Genomic DNA, 24384 nt, shown 5'->3' on the forward strand with positions numbered 1-24384 from the left:
TGCAATATATATATATATATATATATATTCTATAAATAAATAACATGGATTTTTTTTTATATGAAGCCGCTCATATTTGGCTTGCCTCATTCAAGGACAAGCGGAGCTCGGCTCAGCTAAACAAGAACACTAGCCGACTCATGAGCTTTCTCTGGTAAAAAAGCCAAGCCCAAACCTGTTCCATTCGACTCATTTAAGAGTCTTACTTGCAGATGCATGATTTTAATAAATTTTTTTATTTTGTTAAAAAAAATCACAATTTATGAGAAGATACCTTCACCACCAACTTAACCGAGAAAAAGGAAAAAAAGAATACATATCCATAATCCCACCAACTCATGCAAGTTGACTAGCACATGACAATAAAGAATTAAAAAAAAAAAAAAACAAATTGTAGGAACAAGCCACTGAAGATTTACCAAAGGTCCATATGATAGACAGCATCCGGTCTGCAACATGTGAGGATATAGAAAGGGATACGTGCTTGCCTATTGTTTTTTTATTTATCAACCATAAATGGATACGAGAAGATGTGTGAAGGGGAAGCGAGAATGAAGCGCGAAGCGTGGTACAATTGTGAAGCCATTATGCATGAAAAATGAAAAGGAAACACTTAGAAAGCAATATGAAGTGCGGGTGAAAGCAGCAAGTTTGTTATAGAAATGCTATTATTTCCTAATATAAAAAAATCTAGAAAGTGAGTGTGACAATAAGGAAGTGAGTGGAACGTACCCTGTTGGGTCAAGTTCTGAGAGCCAATTGGGTTCCCAAAGCTAACCAGGTGCAAATGAATCAAGTTTTATGCAGGCCTCTAGCTTGTGTCTGATGCATTTTTTTCTAAAAAAGATAATATATATATATATATATATATAAACTGAATTATGTAAACCAACAAAATATGTAAACTAGTATAAACCGAGATTTTCATCAGTTTTCTTTTTTTGTAAATCTAACCTTGCAGATGCATTCTGCGTGGTCCATTTGCTTGGAATTGACTATTGGATCATTGAAATCGAATAAAAAAATGTGATTTTTGCATGTTTTAATATTTATAAAAAATCTAATCTCCCTTGATTTTGAAGTCTTGAAAGATTCTTCTTATATATCTTAATCGGATGATCTAAGAGTTTGATTCTATAAAACCAAGCATCTAGACTACATCCGTGAGGTGAAATTTTAGAAGAAAATAAAAAAGAACTTAATGAAAATATCGGTGCATATCAGTTTACATATTATTCTGATTTACATATTTCAGTTATATATATATATATATATATATAAAACATGTTTTCCCATTTGAATAGTTCCTTAACTAAATGGTCACTACTTGTTCTTTTGTTTTTAATATGGGACTAATAGAGAAAGAGAGTTTTATTACAATTTGATCGTTACCTAATAAAATGGTAAGTATTTAGTTATTGAGCATATTATAAAGATGACATGTAAGTGGCACTTTTAAGTGATTATATAAAAAGAAGTGGCACTTTTGTAATTTTTAAAATATGGGTTCGTCAAAGAATAAATTCCGGTTCATTGACGTCCATGTATTAACGCGTTAATAAATCAACTTCTGTTTTTAACCCTCTTGCTCCTCTCGCATTTCTGGCCGCATTTCCGTTACGCCACTTTCTGCTTCTTTTGGAACTTTCTGCTTAATTCCCGCCCAATAAAAATCCGAAGAAGACGAAGGCGGCGATATCCTAAATTCTTCTTCTTCTTCTCTGTCTGTGAGGGTTCTGTGTTTGGAGTGAGTAAGGAAGGATGAGGCTCCTGAAGGTAGCGACGTGCAGCCTGAACCAGTGGGCGATGGACTTCGACCTGAACCTGCGAAACGTGAAGGAGTCGATCGCTAGGGCGAAGGAGATGGGTGCGAGGGTCAGGGTCGGCCCCGAGCTCGAGATCACCGGCTACGGTTGCGAGGATCATTTCTTGGAGCCTGATACCCACGCCCACGCGTAAAATTCACCCTCTGTGATTTTCCTTTTTTTTCACTTAATTAGTCGACTTTTAGTTCATCGGAAGCCGTCTTAGAATCCTGATCCGAAGTTCGCTTTGTTTCGTTTTGTTGTGGCATGAAGAAGTAAATTCTTCGATTGCGAGTTCATTTCCTTTTGTTTTTTACTTTCTCTTTTTTTTTGACGAATTCGATTCTTTAGCCCTTTGTCAGGTGGATTCAATTCTTTTGCAGTTCGATTTGTCTTCTAATCGATCGTTCGTTCGTTCTTCTTCGTTTAGAATCGTCGGTGTGTGTTTTCTTAGAGTGAGTTTTTTGCAGTTCGATTTGTCTTCTAATCGATCGTTCGTTCTTCGTTTAGAATCGTCGGTGTGTGTTTTCTTAGAGTGAGTTTCGTCTTGGAAGGAATGGAAGTTCTTTGTTTTTGTTGCATGAGATGATTTTTTTTTCCTTTTCGATTTGTTGGGAATTGTTTGTGGTTTTTATGTTGTAGTGAATTGGTTTAGTTTGGTCGAGGACTCAATTTGCTGATTCACGTCGAAGGAGGATTTTTGTAATTTCGGTTTAGTTTGATGAGGTTTGCAGTTGTCCATTCCGGTGCTTCTGTTCTATCTTTGAATCAATTCGGATTGAGGATGTAAACTTTTGCTATCTGTGCTCGAATCGGGAGCCTCTTTTAATTTCGGATTGGTTTGTGGATTTTTGCATGTTACATAATCGGCATGGTTTGGAAATCGTTGAATACGTTGTTTTTACAAAGTATAAGTTCCTTCCTTTCCTTTTCTGTTCTTTGTGATCGTTGAGCTTTATGTTCTGCTCTTTTTGTTTTTCCATGTTGGGTTTACTTTTTCTCTCTTTAGATTCCTTTCGTTATTTCTTTTTTCAAGTTAGGAAATAGCTCTAGAAAAGGGTTGAAAAGATGTCTTCAGACAAAGTAGGATTCCTTAATTTTGTTTGGTTTGCTGAACTTTCTATTACTGCTTGATTTATTTTTTTGAAATCGGGCAACTGATACAAATTTATTATCACGTTCATTTGGAATTGATAATTTGAAAAAAGACAATTTTCTTTTCCAGTTATTTTTTCTTTTTAATTTGATTTATGCATGCTAGGGGTTTAATTTCGTTTGTTAAAGAAATTAAATTCATATGTTAAATGGAGTAGAATTTCAGAATTTCAGTTGGATTTTACACGGTTTTGTTCTTTTTTGAAGTTTCTGCTTATGTGTGAAGGAATTCATGTAATCCTTTTGGGACTAATTCATGATCTGAACCTAAATTCTTTTAATTTCACATAAAGTTAATTGACATTTGTTTTTACTTGCTTATATTAGATGAACTGCATGCGCATTTGCGTTTTGTCATTCACTATCCACAGTAACAATTCAGTATTAGGCTAAAGAACTTTGGTCTTTGTTCGTTGCCATTTCCAATTTCATAATGTTGCTTCTGGATTGCAATCTTTCTTATTAAGTTAGATATTATTTTTGGTGTTTTCGTTTATAAAAAGTGAACTGATGATGAATGTAGGTGGGATTGTTTGGCAGATCTTCTGTCAGGAGAATGGACGGAAGGCATTTTATGTAGTATCGGCATGCCAGTTAGAGAAGGAAGCACCCTTTACAACTGCCAAATATTCTGTTTAGACCGGAAGATCCTTTTGATTCGACCAAAGATGTGCCTTGCTGGTGATGGAAATTACAGGGAACCAAGATGGTTTTCAGCATGGAAGCATAGAGGCCAGTTGATTGATTTTCAACTCCCGCACAATGTCTATGAGATTACTTCACAAAAAACAGTTCCCTTTGGTTATGGGTATCTGACATTCTCAGACACGTAAGCCTCTTGTCTTCAGCACTTTAAACTTTCAGACACAGAGAAATCTGTATGCTTTTTAATCTGCTTGTTAATGTATTTCTGTATCGCATGTATGATTAGTTCCGGTAAAGTTTGGTTTTGTTGTAGTTTGCTTCCTGCTTCTACTTAGTACAAAAATCTGCAACATTGACAAGGGCCACCATGTCAATTTTTCATTTTAAATTTTTGCATCTGGCAAACTTAGCAACCCCCTATCTGAAGCAATCACTGTTTGTCTCATGGCATTGGTTATACAGAGAATCTCCTGCAGAGTCACACATCCACTTTTTTAGATTATTTCATACAATGGCCGGAAGTTTTAGATTTCAACTTTGCAACTCAATAATGTTTCACATGTAATGGTTTTTGCCTTTATGCTCTGTTTGGATGCCATATTTGAGATGGAGATGGGAGGGAAATAGGGATTCATTGTATCCTCTATTCCCCCATTTTTTTTGGTAACCCAGATTTGTGAGATGGGAGTGAAGAGGAGGGTGGAGATGGTCTCCCATATCCCCATTTCAACTACATCCTAAAAAAGATGTAGTTGACAACTCAACTCTCATCATCCATTTTCCTCTCCACTCCCATCAGCTCTCTTATCTCCCCTCCAACGCCAGCTCCCAAAGAGAGCCTTAATTGATTTGGCTGATTCATGAAGGTCACAGTCCTCTCAGTAGACTCAGTCTTCTTTTTAGGATTTTTTCTGTACATTGCCATAAGCAATGAATGATGAAATATACATATGTCAAAAGGCGTGAATATATCCAGTGAGTTAATTATTTTGAGTTTTTGAAGCAAAGAACTGTGTATATTCTTGCTTTTGACAAGCATGAGTCCTTAACTTCCACACTAGTAAGTCATTCTGATTTGTCTTTTCTCATCAGAGTGGTTGCTGCTGAAACATGTGAGGAACTTTTTACTCCAGATGCACCCCGAATTGAGCTTGCGTTGAATGGTGTTGAAGTCTTTGTTAATGCAAGTGGTAGTCATCACCAATTGAGAAAGCTAAACATCCGAATGGACCGGATCAAGAATGCTACATTTGTATGTGGCGGTGTTTATATATATAGCAATCATAAAGGGTGTGATGGTGGCCGGCTTTACTATGGTTTGACATTTATTCTTTTTTCCTTTTTGCTTTTCTAGATTTGTGTGTTGGCATTTGTTGCATTCTGTGAATTGTGTTCAATGCTGAATGTCTCCATTTTCTATAATCTTTACACTTACCCTGAGCATTCAGGCTCGTATGCATTCTTCAATATGATGATTTTGGTGTTTCCCTGAGGCAGATGGATGTTCTTGTGTTGCTGTGAATGGAGATGTTGTTGCCCAAGGTTCCCAGTTTTCACTTAAGGATGTAGAGGTTTTATTTGCACAAGTTGATTTGGATGCTGTGAGCTTTCCTCTCTCATTTATATTATTGCTGTTGCTCTTTTCACTTTCTTCTGTTCATAGTGAAAAATATGTGTGTTTTTCCTTCCCTTGAAGCCTTTTTTTTTTATCGTATTTCGAGTTGTTCCCAGTTCAAGGCACTGGAAGCAAATTTTTTTTTTTAAGAAGAAAGGAATATATCTGTTAATTAAAGATCAGAATATAATCAATCTTAAGGGGTAGATGGCGAGGTATCACCCAGTCTCAGTCCTCTAATTGTTCGAACAATAGAAAAGGTAGGCCTGTTAAGATGTATTGATATAAATTCACTTATATATATATATATATATATATTTGACTGTTTCTCATTGTAATAGGTTTTGCCCATGTAGGGACATTTTAGTCTTTTTACATGTATGTAATAGGTACTGCCTATTAGGGGCAGTTTTGTCTTTGTGTATATTTTTTCATTTTATTTTTTATTCTGTCTTTTCCCTCTTGCATGAGGGTATATTGGACTTTATCCAATATAGTCGTTGGGAGTGTTGGGACCTCCCCAACTGCTATAATTATAGCTGTTGGGAGCATCCCAACTACTCTTTTGAGTCTTGTATAGCCTATATAAAGGGGGTTAAATCCCCTCTTGTATTAATGCTTTTTCTTAAGCATTTTCTCATAATAATGATCATATTATTTTTAAGTGTGTGTTCTTGTATTTGCTATTGTGAACTTTTATATTTGCTATTGATTAGCTTGCGTATTGTCCCTTTGTGGACTTGTGTTTGAGCACTCTCTTTTGACTCTTGTATGCCCTTGGTGGCTCTTTTTGTATTTCTCTTTCTTTCATTACATGGTATCAGAGCCATAGGCTCTTGGGATCGCGTGATACTTCTCCAAAGTTCGTGGTTGTGGCAAAGAAGGGATCTTCCTCAAGCATTTGTTCGTGATACTTCATTTCTCTCCACCACACTTGTTCGTGATAGTTCATTTCTTCTCTCCAAAGATAGGCAAAAAAGAACTCATGACGGTGGTCACATTCAAGCTAAATGACTCAAATTACCTAATGTGGGCCGCTGCTATGGAGAACCATCTTAAAGGCAAAAAACTATAGGGGTACGAAAGTGTCACTACATGTGAGCCACATCTCATACTCACCAAAAAAGATGGAGATCAAATCAAAGCCCTTGATGATGAAGAAAGAGAAAAAATTCTTAAAAAACATCATATTAAGGTGGAGGATTAGGAAGTCGAGAACGCTCAAATCCTATCTTGGTTCCTAAATAGCATGAAATTTAAGATAGCCACCAACATTGTGAAGTTTAAAAAAGCTTGTGATGCATGGATCTTTCTAAAAAACATGTTCATGCAAAAAGACTTGGCACGACAATATTTCCTTCAAGAGAAGGTTCAAACTATAAAACAAGGAGATAAGAGTGTGAGAGATTACTATGAAACTCTCTCTCCTCTTTGAGATGAGTTGGCCTTGCTTGAGCCTAAATGGGAAGGCACGTGCATTGAAATGAGGCGAAAGTAATTGGAAAAGGAACAACTCTTTATGTTCTTATTCAGGTTGAGACCCAAGTTTGAGCAAATTAGGTCCTCAATTTTGCATAGGATTACTACTATCTCACTTAACGAGGCCCTTGTCGAGGTATACCAAGCTGAAACTTGACTTGGCATGAACAAAGGAAGTGAGGAAGTCCTTGTCGTGTCAAGACCCAACAACTATGTCAAAACATATAGACTTCATTTTGGGAGGAATAACAATGGTAGAGTGAGGAGAATAATATGCCATTTTGTAATGAACCAGGACATATCAAACCAGAATGTCTCAAGCTTAAGAAGAAGGTGGCAACTGTTAAAGAATCATCCAAAAATGGTGAAGAAGCAAACAAGAAAGGAGGAGACCTTAAGGATACCATCAACCAATTAACGGAAGCACTTCAACAATTCCTTAAGACATCTTCAACTTACTTTTAGTGTCACCGTCTCCACATCCTCTCCTCCCGATACGTTTTCGATACTTGATTTCGGTGCCTCCTCTAGAATCTCTCTTATCTGAATGCACTAAACCCTTTTATAGTTCATATTGTTTCTATCGCCGATGGAACTAATTTGAAAATCAAAAGCATTGGAACCTTTAAAAATATTTCCAACAGATTTCTTCATGTCATCTTTGTCTCCAACAGATTTCTTCATGGATACGCCATTGAGTTTGTGAAATCAGGTCACTGATGTGAGAATGCAACCCCCGCATTTCTGTCAATCCATCATCGTTGCGCCTTTGTAGTTGAAATTCCCAGAGCTTCACTTTTTAAGTGTTCATGAGGCGAAAACTATATTCTCTATGCTCCTTCAATCATCCTTTCATCTTACTTTTGAGAAATCTGAACTTAACCATCAGTCTAAATCCCACCTATTTGCCTTCAGATGGCTGGTTCCACTAATGCAAGATTACGTCCCTTAAATCCCTCAATCCACAGACACAAACTTCAAAATGATACTTGTTCTGACCTTTGACCCAGTACTCCATTGCAGCATGATCCCTCCATGGTCCAGATGTCAGCATTTAAGGATTTTGTCCATTGAGTTTTAAAAGGCACCATGTGGAGCAACTACATAGGAAGGAGTGTTGGATTCTTCCCTATTGTGTGGATGTTTTTGCGGGTGTCAGAAATTGATGATCAAATAATGAAATGATCCAGTCATGATGTCCGAGTTTCTAGTTTGTTCTGTTGATTTGTCGATGGTCCATCCAGAATAACTTATAAATGGGTTTAGTTCATCATTACTTTATTAATTGAAGAAGTGAATTTGTGGGTGCATGCCCACCAAAACTTGAAGGGAAGTTTACTAATTTGCACCTGTAACTCGCCATCTGAAAAAACTTTATTCTATGCTTATAATTCTTTAAGGGATGCAATCCAAAATGTTGCCTTGGTTTAGTAGAAACCTTGGTTAGTACATGTGATATTCATGTGTATATTCCAGGCCAAAACATTTTGGCATGGATTTCCTTCTGTGATTGTTCTGTTATTTATTATCCTTAATATTTTCTCGACAGTCTAACAACTCATTTCTTGATCTGTCTTAATAATCAGGTAGTTAGCTATCGAGGAGCAATCAGTAGTTTGCGAGATCAAGCAAGTTACAAGCCTAAGGTTCCTTCTGTGGCAGTTCATTATAAACTCTGCCAAACTTTCAATTTCCAAGAATTTCCTTCGCTGCCAATTGAGGTGAGCTATTTCTTGGTCACAAATAGCTTTTCACTTATGAATGCACTTCTCTAGGTTAATTTTACATTTATAGATATAGTAAAGAGTAATAAACCAAGCCTAGTTTATGTATATGGATAGATGTGCTGGCAACCTATGCTTGGTTCCAAACCAAGCTCTGAATGAAAACTTGTTTAGGCATGCATTCATTAAAATAGGAAAGTATGGTTACACTAAAGTCGTGCCCAGATTCTTTCTTGCCATCTCTGCTTCTCTGCTATATACCATTGTTCTCTCTTTTGCTTCATGATGATACTATGTCACATGGGTGCGGGGGTGCGGCAAAAATATAGAAAATTATATATATATATATATATATATATATATATATATATATATATATATATATAAAGTTGGACATAAATGACCCTGGGTGCGTTGACTGCACACAGGGTCAGGTTGACCGCATTGGGTGCAGGTGCGGCACCTAGTTGGAGAATCCCTGTGACATATAGGACAAAAAAAATTTCTTGGCAATTTTTTTAAGTCCGAAAATTGGACCAAAATGACCCTGGGTGTGTTGACCGCACCCGGTGCTCGTGTCGACGCGGGTGCGGCACCCTGCTAGCCCCCTGTGACATAGTGATGATATGATTGTTCAAGATCTCTAATGATAATTGTCAGACTGAATAATTTAAAAGCTGTCTCAACTTTTTATTTTGAAAGGAAAAGTTACTATATAAGGAATCCATTATGCTACCTTATGGAAATTTGTGAACTTGAAGGGGGCGTTTGTTGCATCCCCACCCAAGCGAAACCATTTTCTCTTGAGAGGGAAACCCAGGAGGGAAAGTGCTTTAGCATGAGAGGAAGCGTGAACTGGCTTTGATAGGAAAGATGTTTTTTTGCATTCATTATGTAGACCCTACGAAGATGTTTGTTTTACCCCTCTAGGGAAAGAGGCTTCCTTTCCTATGAAAAAGGGCCTCTTTCATAGCAAAGGGCATGAAAGAAACACCCCAAAGATAGTAAAAAGAAGAAAAAGATAGTACTTGTCAATTCTATGGTAAGTTTGTTTAATATGCTAACCAGGTGCATGGAAATAGTTAACAAACCTTACTGCAGCAATGACTACACCTCCTTTCTGTTTATTCTATTTTATTTTTTTGAAAATTCTTTTTTTGCCAGCAAAGGCTAACTTGTGTGTAGAATTATCAGCAAGTTGCCTTTTTTCTGCATTTCTATCCGAAGTTCTAAAGTTTTATGACCTTGCAGGTCAAGTACCACTTGCCAGAGGAGGAGATAGCTTTAGGGCCTAGCTGTTGGCTGTGGGACTACTTGAGAAGGAGTGGAGCTTCTGGATATTTGCTTCCACTTTCAGGCGGAGCAGATAGTTCTTCTGTAGCAGCTATTGTTGGATGTATGTGCCAGCTGATCATGAAAGGTACACTGAATATTTGCATTTAACATCCTCATGTTTATCTAGACCATTCACCATTGTTATCTTTATATCCAGACTTCGTCATGCATTATATAGCAAGGGGACACGTTCTCTTGGATTAGTGCATTGGCTTATGCAACACAACTTAAAACTTATTAAGGGGGTGGGTACTTTTGCAATGTGCTAGTAGAATCTAGTGAGACCAATTTTTACATTTAGAACAAATCCCTCACTAAATGTGAATATCCTAGAAACTGGCTAAGATAAAAAAAAATGAGATGTTCAATTCTTTGGTTGAATTGCTTTGAGGGCTTGTGTACCAACTTTGAAAGTGAATCCCAACCTAGGTTAAAACGGGAGTGGGAGATGGTTCCCCAAGTCAGAAAATGTGGTAATCATTCTATTTTCCTTTTTTTTATGACATTAATTCTTTCTTGTGTCAGTTTTAGCCACTTCTACAATGACACTCTATCCTACTGTTTTTCATAGTTAAAATTTTCGTTGGGAGCAATCCATAGTTACCTTTCTCAGCTGGCAAACATTTATTATCCATATCTCTTATAGCTCAATGACTGCATATGCATGCAGCAATTGCGGACGGAGATGAACAAGTTAAAGCTGATGCTATACGTGTCGGTCAATACCATAATGGCGAGCTCCCTCATGACAGTAAAGAGTTCAGTAGGCGCATTTTTTATACCGTCTACATGGGAACAGAAAACAGGTAAGATTAGCACTTTTTAGCAATACACTGAAAATAGTGATATCATGATTTTATGTCATCTTCTAAAATGTTTGGTAATGTGATATGTGTTAGATCTGTATAAAAATATAGTTATATATATTCATGGGGAAATGAAAACCTCCCCAATGGAAAACCCTCCCAAACCTCCCCAATGGACGTTTTATTGGATTTTTGGTGTTTTTTTCAAAATTCTGGCCGTGCAAATGTGATCTATATGCTTGTTTTTATCGGAATCAGTTCTTGGAGCATTTGATTCTGATGCATGGATAGGTTTTTATAAGTTTCAAAATCAATGGCGTACAATTTTCATAAACTTTTGAGGCTCCGAATACCATTTTTTCTATCTAAAATTCATGATCCAAGTGTTGATTTATAGTAAATCAATCATGCTGAACACATTTGTACGGTCAGAATTTTGAAAAAAAATACCAAAAATTTTCCATTGGGGAGGTTTTCATTCCCCTATATTCATGTGTGTGTGTATATATATAGGGACATTTTGGTATTTTCCCTTTTGTAATAGGGTCATCCTAGTAGGGCTGTTTTGTACTTTTGTTTTTTGTTTTTTGTTTTTTAGGACAACTATTAGACCCGCTTTACTATATGGTACGGAATGTTGGGCTGCCAAGAGACATCATATTCAAAAAATGAGTGTAGCTGAGATGCGGATGCTTAGATGGATGTGTGGAAATACAATAAAAGATAAGATTCAGAACGAGGAGATACGTAAGAAGGTAGGTATTGCACCCATTGAAAATAAGATGCGAGAGAATCGTTTACGGTGGTTTGGACATATTCGGCGAAGGCCTAATGATGCTCCAGTTAGAAGGTTGGAGAAATGGGAAAATATATTAGTTAAAAGAGGTCGGGGTAGGCCTAGGAAGACTTGGATGGAGATGATAGGAAAGGATATGAATGCTTTGAACCTCACCGAGGACATGGCATTGGATATAAATGATTGGAGGAAAAGGATTCATGTGGAAGACTCAAAATGAATTTCTTTTTTGGTTCATATCGCTGACCCCAATTGTTTTGGGATGAAGGCGTAGTTGTTGTTGTTGTTTTTTGTTTTTTATATTTTGTAATACATATGATTGTTGGAGCAGCCAAACTAGTCGTTGGGGGCTAGCCCAACGACTAGTTGGGCTGCCCCCTTTGTCTCTCTTTTGTGCTTATATATAGGGGACTTCCCCTTGTAATCTTAATGCTTTTCTAAGCATTTGTTAAGTGAATAAATATATTTTTTTATATTGGTCTCTTGTTTGGCTCTTTGAAGCCTTTGTATGCACTTTTGTGCTTTTGTATTGGCTTTGCATTTGTGTTGTCCCTTAGTGGACTTGTATTTGTGCTTAAGCATATTGTATTTTGCATTTCTGCTTGTTTCAGTATAAGAGCTTCTTGGGTACTTTGACCTCGGAACATGGTGATCAATCATCCTCGTCATGGAGCATGAAGCAAAGAGTGAACTCTCCTTTAAGCTCAATAGAACTAACTATATGATGTGGTCAGTTGTAATGGAGAACCACCTCAAAGAGGAAAAACTTTAGGAGTACGTGATGGGCACTACTCCCGAGCCTCTACTGAAGCTCACAAAACTTGAAGGAGGCATAGAAAAGGCTCTTGAAAGAGAAGATCGAACCAAAGCTATTTATGAACATCAAATGAAGATAGAAGATTGAGAAAACAACCATGCTAAAATCTTAGCATGGTTCATGAATAATGTGGATATTAAGACTTGTGCTAACATTGCCAAGTTTAGAAAGGCAAATGAGGCATGGTTCTTTATGAAGGGTATGTATACCCAAAACCCCAAAAGGACCAAGACAATATTTCTTGCAATTGAAGATTAGAAGTACTAAACAAAAGGTCATGAATGTTTAGGACTATTTTAGTGCCTTGTCCTAGGGGTGGGCATCGAGCCAGCCTGGCCTGACCTGGGCCCATTTAGAGCTTGGCCCACCGGGCTTTAAGTGTGGCCCAGAACAAAGATTGATCGATTCTTAATGGGCTCGGGTTTGAAGAGCAACCCATGGCCCGGCCCAATGGCCCAATGTGAAGCGGGTTGGGTCCAGCCCGACCCGACCCAAATCCATTTGTAAATAGTAATAATTAATAAGTTTTCAACTTTCCATGTATCCAATTAATTATCTTTCTAGTTTTCATAAAATTAATATAACTAATTAGGTAAATAGTAGTTACCAAGGTACTATGAAAATAGTTAATTTTTATATTATTAAAAAAATAATAAATAACTCAAGCCCATCATGCCTGCTCAGTTGCCCGTTGGCCGGCCCAGGCCCAGCCCACGCATATAGCAGGTCGAGTTTTGGTCCGGGCCTAAAATCTTGGCCTAAACCCGACCCATGGTCGGCCGGGTTGGCTTGGCCCATCAGGCGGCCCGACCCGTTGCCCACCCCTACTTTGTCCTCTCTATGGGATAAGTTGGCACTCCTTGAACCTAAATGGAAAGTCTCCATTGTTAAAATATAGTGTATATATTTTTATACATAACTGATATACGTATATTTATACAATATACATATATCAGGGGTATTTTGGTCATTTAATGACATATAATATAGTACAGTCCAATAGGGACTGTAGAGACTTTTTTGTTTTTTTATTTTCTATTTTTTGTATGTCAGTCAATATGACTGTTGGACTGCCTCCTTTTCATTATACGTGAGGCTCTATACCACTCTATGTAATACAAGCTTTTCTAAGCTTATTGGCCGTTATATAAAAATTAGTTTTTTTACATTGTGCTTGTGTGGAAGTTGTGCCATTGTGTTATCATGGAATTTGTGTTTTTGTATATCTCTTTTATGAGATTGTTATCGGTCCATTAGAGATCATATTGTATTTGTGCACTTGTTTTGCCCTTTGTTGGCATTCTGATTGTGCACATCTTGTTTCATTACATGGTATCAGAGCTTATGGCTCTTGAAGTGTTGAAAATTATCTTGGGATTGCTCTCTTTGTGGTGGTGATCTTCAATCTTTAGTCTTCAAACGCAAACCTTCTTCGTTATGGGAGAAAGAGATTTCGCCTCCATCACCTCCTACAAGCTTAACGAAAGCAACTATTTTATATGGGCTATCGTAATGAAAAATCAATCAAAGGTAAATAGCTTTGGGGGTTTGTTAGTAGAACTACTAATAAACCTCAACTTAAATTAACAAGAAGAAAAGGAGATCAAGTCAAAGCTCTATCCGAAGGACAAAAAGAGAAAGCTTTGCAAGAATACCAAAACAAGTTGGAGGATCGAGAAGCTAGCAATGCTCAAATACTTTCATGGTTCATGAATACCATGGAGTTCAAGATCACCACTAACATCATCAAATTTAAAAGGACATGTGATGCATGGATCTTCTTAAAGAGCACATTCATTCAAAAAGATATGGCTAGGTTATATTATCTTCAAGGCAATGTGCATAATACCAAACAAAGAGATAAAAGTGTAAGAGACCTTTATGGTACATAATACCAAACATTCATTTGGGATGAACTAGTTATGTTAGAAGCAAAATGAGAAGATTTGGCTATTGAGATGAGAAAATTACAACTTGAAAGAGAAAACCTTTTCTCTTTTCTATATGGTCTCCGATCAGAATTTGAGCAAGTTAGGTCTTCCTTGTTTCATAGGACTTCGACTTCTTCTATAAGTGAGGCTCTTATTCAAATTTGTCAAGAAGAAACAAGACTTAGAATGCACAAGTCTAATGACGAGGTTCTTACCGTATCAAGACCCGGAAATTTTGTAAAAACTTATAAATCACCTCACTTTGAAAGAAAATTCAATGAAGGACATAATGGGGGAGGATACAAAGGAGGACACAAGGGTAAAATTACTTGTCATCATTATAACATGAACTCTTCTAACAGGGCACTGCACCCACAACCATGCAGGTGTGACACTTGGGCACGACTTCCTTTATGTCAGGTGAAGTCAACCACATTGAGGTCCATTTTTATCCAAAAGTAGGTTCAATTAAACCTAATCAAGTCTAGTTTTATATATATACATAAATGCACAAACATGCACATAGTTTTAACTTAAAACTGTTAAAAATTATATTTATATATATACCCTCCCCGCACCCTCGCACCCAAGTTTTTTTAAAGTGTTGCATCGCCTCACCCGTATCCGCACCCACACCTATGTGACATAGAAAATAACAAAAACAAAAAAAATACAAGAAAAGAAAAAGGATTGATGTGCCCCTAATCGGCACAACCTATTAAAAAAGACAAAAATACCCCTAGAGGGTATTACCTATTACATCATTAGAAATATATATGTACAATATGAAACTATATATATATATATATACAACTTAATACTCCCCCTCAAACTTACGATGTGATATACCGGAAGTTTGAAAATACAAAAGGAATCAATAGGAAGGATCCAAGTCTTCAATGATAATCTTCACCAAATGCCTGCATCGACTATCTTCATCTTCATGATGCATCAAAAATGAAATTTCTTTCTCAACCCATATCATCTTTAAGAAGCTGCAGAGAGAACAAAACAAAGGTTCCAACTACACAAAAGAAGATATCTTAACCAAATAGTTATAAAGTTTCAAAACAAGTATATATTTTGAACAAGAATAATACTCAAGTAGAATTTTCAAACAAAGCAGCAATAATTTTAAGATTTTAGAAACATTAGACAATCATTAAGAAAGATAAAAACAAAACAACAATAATTTTAAGATTTTAGAAACATTAGACAATCATTAAGAATGATGAGAGGAGCATACCTCAAAGATAAATTTTTATGAAATCAAATTTTAGACAATCATATACCAAAAATCAGCATATTTTTCAAGAAAACATAAATATTAATCATAAGAGAATTTGATCACTAAAAGACATAAATTATCAAGAAGAGATAAACAATCATGCATAAATAATATCTCAAAGTTTTAGAAAAGCACTTCAAATGAAATAACAAATCATCAACTATACTAAGCAAACACGACAACATGCATATAAAATATAACAATTCAAAAGATCCTTCAAGAAATGAGGAGTTAATTAAATTCATGCATACAACAATGTGAACAAGATAATCAATATTAAACACACACATATATATAACATGCAATTAAAGCATATTTATTGAACATAATAATGAATGAGAACAATCTCATAAATCACAACCCATTAGGATTCATTTACACAACCTATAATGGGTTTAAGCACAAAGGACCAAACAACAATCTTAATATATATATATATATATAGAGAGAGAGAGAGAGAGAGAGATATTATCGATGAAATGCACATAAGATGCATGATTTATCAATAAATATTTTTTCATACAATGAATTAAGCGATCTGCTTTTATTGAAACATAACTAACTCTTTAAGAGATAATATCTAGATAGTAACTACAAGTTGAGCAAGTTCATCTAATTTGATTTACAATAGTTATAGATGACATACTGATACTGATGGTCATATGGCTGCATGTCTTAATTGCATACTACTGTGCATATGGCTGCATGTCTTACCTTTTTGTGAGTGATAATTTTCCAATAAGAGGTCATTTCAAATGTATCGCTTCTTTTTTTTCAAGGTTACCATGGATGTAACAGATGGAAATCTCTTTCTCTCTCCATGTGCTGTGTCTCTGCTTTCCAAATGGCTAGCTTCCTAATTAAGGTGGATCATGAAATTTTTTTCTCATGATCTCCAGTGTTTATCTTGTGATTTGGATGAGACAAGAGCCCTCTGAGACTTAGTTGTTTCATCTATGCAGTTCTGAGGCTACTAGGCTGCGAGCAAAGGTCCTCTCTGATGAAATTGGCTCATATCATATTGATATGAAGATTGACATGGTTATATCCGCATTGATCTCCTTGTTTCACACACTTTCTGGGAGGAGGCCCTGTTATAAGGTACTAATCTGAATATTTTATATTTTTGAGTTCTTTTTTCTTTTTAGTTTTTGGGGTGTCCTCTTTACATGAAAAGTTCATTCTGTCTTACCTTTATGGGCTTATGGTGAGCGCTTGTTGATGAGTGCTGTAATTTGTTGACTGAGTCTATCATTTGACAGGAGATTCCAATTTCCTTTTTATTTTCTTCTCTTTATTAAAAATGATACTGATGTGAGCTAGAATAAGCTAAAAAAGAGATGTTTGTTAAAAAGATGGTTCTTGAAGTCTCTCTTTGAAACAGTTCAGAAACTTGGCAAAATGGTATATGTCCATTTATATGACATGGTTGCCTTGGATACCTTGCCTATACGTGTACTCCCTACTTTCTTCAACATCATCCAGACGAATAAATTTCAACTTCAACCTGTGCTAAAGACTGCCTTTTGTCAGCGATTTTTTGACCCAAGTCAAGTTTTGGTACCATTTGAATCCAATTTTAGTAATGTCATGTTTCAATGAACTAAGGACATGCCTAAAGGACCTGAACTTGCAAAACTATGGTCCTGTTCACAACAGCTTCTCTAGAACTAGAACACCCTGTGTTTTCCTTACTGTACGCATCCAGTCACCAGTATCAATGTGTTGGTTACATCTTAATGAGGCAGTTTCTCAAGATATTTAGGATTTCCTTATAAATCTTGGGAAATGCTCAGGAAGTTTTTTCCATTTAAAAATGATAATAATAAACAATCCAGTGTAAGAAAAATAACTTAATTTTTAGAAAAGTTTTCAAAATATCATTTTTAGGTGTATAAAAGTTTGAAAAACAACTTGTGAAAACACCATGATAAACCGTGTTAATATCATGAAGCAATATATTTAAATTGGTGGTATTTTGAAAAGATCATGATAAATTGTTTTTCTATTATATAAGACCATGGTGTTTTGAACATATCGATGACATCTGTGTCTATGGGGTTGTCATAATTGAACACGGAGAAGCCAACAGAGAGGATATTTGGACCATAAACTAACTCATGTCTTCTGTTTTTTTTTTAAAGAAAGAAAATTGTATATTAATAAGATGGAAGAATTACACCATTACCAAAAATGATGAGGTATCACTCTCTTGTCTTAAGAAAGTAAGGAAGTAGGACAACCAAATACAAGAACAGCGACAGCTATGAAGCTAGAACCAAAGACTGCTTACAAAACTATTCTATTCTTCCCTGTCCAATTCAAGTCCATACCCGGCCTTAAACCAGTGGTAAGCTGGAGCTCTTTCTTGACTACATGGATTTTAGTGGTTGCTAGAGTATTTCATGGGTCAATCAACCCCTTATCAGGCCATAACATTCTTTACTTCTTTCATGTCCATGTCTGTTTTCCTTTTCTGCATGTGTGCACATTAATGTGTTTCATTTAATGTGTTGTTTCTAGTCTAGTTGGGTCACAACATTAACATAAGCCTTCTTTAAAGGTTGATGGTGGCTCAAACACGGAGAACCTGGCACTGCAAAATATTCAAGCTCGAGTAAGAATGGTCGTATCTTTTATGCTAGCGTCTCTCATGCCTTGGGTTCATAACAAATCTGGCTTTTATCTTGTGCTTGGGAGTTCAAATGTTGATGAAGCATTGCGAGGGTACCTAACCAAGGTGTGAATTTCTACTACCATTTGTTATACATCCCTAATATGCATTTGATGGGGCAGTTGTATTTTTCTTTATTAAGTCTCCATCGTTCTTTTTCCTTTATTGAGTCTCCATTGTTCCTGTCATTGAGTTTTTTGTGTGATATTTTTCATTTCCTGGTGCAGTATGATTGTAGCTCGGCTGATATTAATCCAATTGGGAGTATTAGTAAAGTGGATCTCCGTGCATTCCTTCGCTGGGCTTCTGTTAATCTTGGATATACATCTTTGGCAGAAGTCGAAGCAGCTCCTCCAACTGCAGAGTTGGAACCTATCCGTTCCAATTATTCCCAGGTCTTTCTCTTGACTGGTTATAAGATATTGTTACTATTACTATTTCCCCATGGCATTTCACTTAAGTACGAAAGGGTAATGCATTATTCGGAAAGCGTATAAAACTTCTGACATGATTAATTATTTGTGGTTTCATATTTCATGAACTGGGGGAGGGGACCTTTTCCTCAAGCCATTCCTTATTAATGTTTTTGTTATCATGTTTGAAGTGTCATACAAGTGTTAAGGGAAGCGTTGTGTGTGGACATTATTGTTAAATGACTGAAGTTTTTCTTAATTATGCTTGTGCTTATAATTTTGAATTTTACTCAAACATACTTTTGAAGATCTCAGTCAGCGAGGAAAAAAGACTTGTTATTTTGATTGTGTTTTGTGTTTGTATTGAGCTATCCTCTTCTGTGTATCAAATCATGTATACACCTACAGTACACCTTCTGACAGCTGCATAATACACACCTACCCATTTCCTTTTTGATGAATAATGCTGTGGGGTTACCCCAAAATTTCCGTTCATTGAAAAGGCATTTACACAGTATCCATGAGGAAAGAGTCACTAGCAGCCTGATGATCAGGTGGCTTATTTTTCCAATACATAAAATTCCCCACCACAATATCTACAGAGAATAAATAAAAAATCAACAAATCTGGTCCCTTAACAAAGACAGAAACATCCAAAATTTTGGATAGGCATGACAAAATACTAGATGAATTATTCCATTTGCCCTTCCAACTGTCTTTAAAACACCATCAATTTCCTAATTGGAAATAATCTGCAACTTAGTAGATTGGATTTGATTTGGAACGTAAGAAAAAACTTTATTTCAGTCAAAATGAAATTGAACATAAACCCTTGAATAGAACCTACTGCTGTGTCTGAACTGCAAAAGCAAATCTTTTACCAGAAGACATCGCCCAACCAGCTAACTGCAAACGAGTACAATCGTACGGTGGAGCAATGTATTGATCAATAACTGGTTGTCCATTTAACCAGATTTTAACCGGAGTTAGTTCAATGGCCACTTGATTTTCAATATAATTTCCTTATAGGAAAACCAAATTTTCCTCAATGCTATCAATCTCCCAACCTGTGTCATCATGCACGACTTTATTCCAAATAAATCATAATATCCAAATTACAGTATTGAAGACAGCTTTGCAAGATTCCCAGTCATCCAGCTAGCTTGGAATTTCTTGGAAAACCACCACTTGATTTGGCAACCAATATTTGAGTTGAGAACCCGCTTGACTCCAAACTTGTTAACAGCATCCTTCCATGGATTTTAACAGCCACATTATACTTAAAAGCAGATGATCATGATTTTCTTCCGAGCTTGTACACAAGTAGCATCCATTTGCCGTAAATATACCTCTTCTCTGAAGTCTATCAAGAATTGGAAGCCTATTAGCAACTGCTATATAAAGATATAAACAAACCAAGATTCATGAGGTATCTGATCCTTAATCCAAATGAAACGTCTCCACTGTTCTTTAGAATACGATGCCTAATAAAATTCCAGCATGCCAATGTTGAAAAAAGTGTTTTGGAATCTGTATCAGAAAGGAAGACAGGCATATCGTACTATATCATATTGTATCATAAGATATAGGAAAAAACACATTTACAAAATTACAAAAAAACAGAAAAACACTAAAAAATCAGGAAAAATAGAAAAAAATGCAATAGGAAAAAAAATTAAGCATTAAGATCAATTAAACATAGATGTGCATTAAGCCATTAACATCAAGTAAATTTCATTACATAAACATAAATGTTATGAAAGTTCATTACATAAACTTGTATAATAAAATTATAAAATACATCAGTCATTTTCATCGAATATTCATCGAATACCGGTGGATGATTGTTTCAAATATTTGGGATCTATCATTCAAAAGTATGGAGAAATTGATGGAGATGTAAATCATAGGATAAAGGTTGGGTGGATGAAATGAAAAAGTGCAACTGGAGTGTTGTGCGATCGTAGAATGCCATTGCGGTTGAAGGGAAAGTTTTATAGGACGACTATTAGGCCCGCTTTACTATATGGTAGGGAATGTTGGGCTGCCAAAAGACATCATATTCAAAAAATGAGTGTAGCTGAGATGCGTATGCTTAGATGGATGTGTGGAAATACAATAAAAGATAAGATTCAGAACGAAGAGATGCGTAAGAAGGTAGGCGTTGCACCCATTGAAAATAAGATGAGAGAGAATCGTTTACGGTGGCTTGGACATATTCGGCGAAGGCCTAATGATGCTCCAATTAGAAGGATGGTGAAATGGAAAAATATATTAGTTAAAAGAGGTCAAGGTAGGCCTAAGAAGACTTGGATGGAGATGATAAGAAAGGATATGAATGCTTTGAACCTCACCGAGAACATGGCATTGGATAGAAATGATCGGAGGAGAAGGATTCATGTGGAAGACCCAGAATGATTTTCTTTGTTGGTTCATATCGCCGACCCCAATTGTTTTGGGATGAAGGCATAGTTGTTGTTGTTGTTGTTTGTTGTATTCAGTGTTCTCCATCAGGGATGACATCTTTGTAATGAAATAGAAAGAGAGGTGCACACACAAATCCACTATGGGATGGTGCACATAAGCCACTAAGGGCTAGAACAAACACTCAAGAACTCACAAGCCACTAATGGGCATAACACAAAGACATAAAACATATAATTTTATTATATTAACAAATGCTCAAGAGAAGCATTCCCACAAAGGGGACAAGATGTCCTTTTAGGCTAAAGAGGGACTAAAGGGGGCCCATTATAGCTGTTGTGGAGGCCCCAACAGCTAGAAATATAGCTGTTGGGGAGCCCCAACAGGTATATGGCCTAAAGACCATAATGCCCTTACATAAAAAAGGAAAGACAAAAAAGGAAAAATAAAAGAAATAAAAAATATCAAATCTGCCCCTAATGGGCAGGACCTATTACACATGCAGAATTGCAAAAGAAACCCTAGTGGGTATTACTTATTACAAGAGAAGAAACACACACACACACACATATATATATATATATATATGTACTATATATATGTGAACAATAACATATACACATATTTAACAATCTTGTGATAACTGGGCAACATCTTGTGGTGGCTGTGCATCAAGTCATGCCCATTCCCTTCTATTTACTTCCAAACTAGTAAGAATCTCAGCCCGTACATTACTTAGAATGTTAGGTGAGTGATACATTCACATAAAGTAAGTTTGAATGCCTACAATGTGCAGCTTAAAATGATACAAGCCCCAGTGATGCCATCTCAAAGTAAAAATGTGAGAGAAAAGGATGAAGATGCAGTATGGTGGGCCTCACTATTCATTAGTTTCCACTGATGAAAAACTCATATATTTCATTTTTTACTATGTTAACAATGAAAGATATGAAGTAAAATTTATTAAAATTCCTTAAGATCTGTAATTACAATAATGTGCATAAGAAAAAAAGATATGTCTCTAGTGATTGCTTTCTCATGTTCGTCCTCAAAGAGCTGGAAGTAAATCTTCATCAGACAAAACTCAATTGCAGATGAAGGTGACAGTCTAACTGCATTAATGCCCTCAAATGGAGGGCTTACAAAAGAGAAAGTAGCAACTGAAGAGCCAGATAGCCTGAGGAAAGTGCAAGCTCTCACACATTCCTGCACTACTTATGGTACCTATAAGATGCATACATCAGATTTCTGTTTTAGCAACTATTTAGTTGTTTGTCTGATTTTTTCACACATGCCTGAGGAATTTATTTTCAATCAAATGTGCCCATGCTTGTGTTCAATATTGTATGCCCTTTATGTGATCAAACCTGGACTGAACATAAACTTGAGTGATGCCTTGACTCAGACAGGCGATTAATCTAACTGCATGGACACATTGACCTATCTGGTTCATTTGTTGACCTGTGCAAGCCGCAGATCAGTTACTTGCAAATGAATTTCAAAAGCATGGGTTTGCAAGCTATCAATATGCCTCATATTGGCCCCACTGGTATCAAACTTTATCTATATTGCCCTGTGAACATCCAATGATATTGTTTTGTGGTAGAGGGAAACACTTTTTGTATGCAGGATAGTTTTTATTTTATCATCTGTTTGTTCAAATGGTTTTCAACTAGAATGACATTTGTATTGTTGCAGATCAAGGATCAGCTGATCCCATAATTAGTAGATGGATTTACATTAAACTTGTCAATGCAGATCGCAACAAATACAAAGACATGATAACATGATAGTTGATGGAAATGAAATAATTTGCTTTTTCTATTTAAAAAACTAATTCGACAATAAGTAAGATTGAATAAAAAATGTGAGTTCATGGTCTAACGTTCTGTCTTTGTGGCACAGTTAGATGAAGTGGATATGGGCATGACATATGAGGAGTTATCATTCTATGGACGGCTTAGAAAGATTTTCCGATGTGGCCCTGTCTCAATGTTTCAGGTTACTCTCATAAACTCAGGTTATCACAGTTTATTATCTAGGTTGTGCAACAACCCTTCTTATGATGACATAGTTAAATAATATTATTTTTACTTATTATACTCAGATTGTTTGAGAGATGAAATTATCTTATTGTTTTTTCTTATTATGTGTGCACATGTAAGCACACACATGCATTTATGACATGGAATCGATCAACTGTAGCAAACATCAAGGGATCAAGTACTCCTGTGGACTAACTTGGTGTGGTATCCATTGCAGTGGATCTGTACCTGATGGAAAGGTGTTCATAGCATTATAATTTGGTTAATGTCTGTTATTTATAGCTTTATTTTTTATGTTTTAGAACCTTGTTCACACGTGGCATGGTAGGCTTACTCCTTCTGAGGTTGCGGCAAAGGTCAAGCACTTCTTTAAGTACTACTCAATGAATCGGCATAAGATGACTGTCCTAACGCCATCATATCATGCTGAGGTATTTTCATGATGTAGATCTTGACTGACTAATTATTCAATTGTCTATGCTTGCATTCTATGAAGTATATTCAGCTTAGATATAAGAGACTTGACTTATTTTTAAAATGTGGAAACTAATATCTTTTGGAATAGAAATTCTTATTCTTTTTTTTCCTTCAACCCTCCAATGTCTTTAACTCCATATGGTTTCATTTTGTTTATTTCATTCGACTTAAATTTTTTCAGGTTGTGCTCAAACATTTGCCTATTTTTTCTATTCTTGAATTTTTAAGTAAGGCTTTCACTAATCATGGAAAATTAAGAAAGACAACATTGTTTCCTGCAGAGTTATTCACCAGAAGACAATAGATTTGATCTTCGCCAGTTTTTATACAATACAAGGTGGCCTTATCAGTTCCGCAAGATTGATGAACTTGTACAGAAAGGTGCAGCTGGCAGCATCCCTGTGGTAAAACCTAAGGAGCCAACAGACTTGGAAGTTTCCATGGTCCATGCAACTGGAATGGGGGTTGCAGCAGCTGACGCTGGAAACCCGAGGACTGGCTTGTAATTTTAATAGTTTGGTAGGTATTTTGATATCTCTGCTTTTATGGGGGTAATAAGATGTAATTCATGCAACATGTTGTTGACCCTTATCTTTCTAATTCATATCATGGTAGTTGCATTTGGTCTTTCTCTGTTTCTTTCTCAAAAGATTTTGGTGTCTGAATATTTTCCCACGCATAGATTATTCTTTTCTTCTCTCTCTCTCTCTCTCTCTCTCTCTCTCTCTCTCTCTCTCTCTCTCAGCCTTCTCTTTGGACTTTGGTTGGAGCTGATATGACAACCTTATGCCAAGGATAGTGGTGGCTAAGGCACTTGTTTGGCTGGTATATTTAAAGATAGATGGATGCAAGTTAATCTTAGCAAATACAGCATCAGATGGTTGAAGGGCATCTTGATAGAAATGAGATTGTGAACATGCGCTTGAGTTCTAAGATTATCCTAGATTTTAGGTCT

General features: G+C 36.2%; 1 protein-coding gene across 2 annotated transcripts; it reads left to right on the top strand.

The window, feature by feature from the left end:
• Positions 1-1586: 1586 nt before the first annotated feature.
• Positions 1587-24060, top strand: LOC149831303 (glutamine-dependent NAD(+) synthetase-like). 2 transcript variants are annotated; one of them, XM_090013805.1, is made up of 13 exons: positions 1587-1955; positions 3484-3789; positions 4698-4921; positions 5103-5206; positions 8286-8420; positions 9675-9843; positions 10429-10564; positions 16359-16497; positions 17960-18136; positions 18298-18465; positions 22813-22908; positions 23255-23383; positions 23711-24060. In XM_090013805.1, exons 1-13 carry the CDS (start codon positions 1762-1764, stop codon positions 23933-23935), a joined length of 2202 nt encoding a protein of 733 aa, XP_089869931.1. In that variant the 5' UTR covers positions 1587-1761; the 3' UTR covers positions 23936-24060. The 2 variants fall into 2 exon arrangements, with proteins under 2 accessions (XP_089869931.1, XP_089869932.1); XM_090013806.1 differs by lacking the exon at positions 8286-8420 and having other exon boundaries at positions 1588-1955.
• The last annotated feature ends 324 nt before the right edge of the window (positions 24061-24384 follow it).

This window comes from Nuphar pumila, chromosome 7 (assembly GCF_984573655.1).
Source record: "Nuphar pumila chromosome 7, dmNupPumi1.hap1.1, whole genome shotgun sequence".
Classification (NCBI taxonomy): Eukaryota; Viridiplantae; Streptophyta; class Magnoliopsida; order Nymphaeales; family Nymphaeaceae; genus Nuphar; species Nuphar pumila.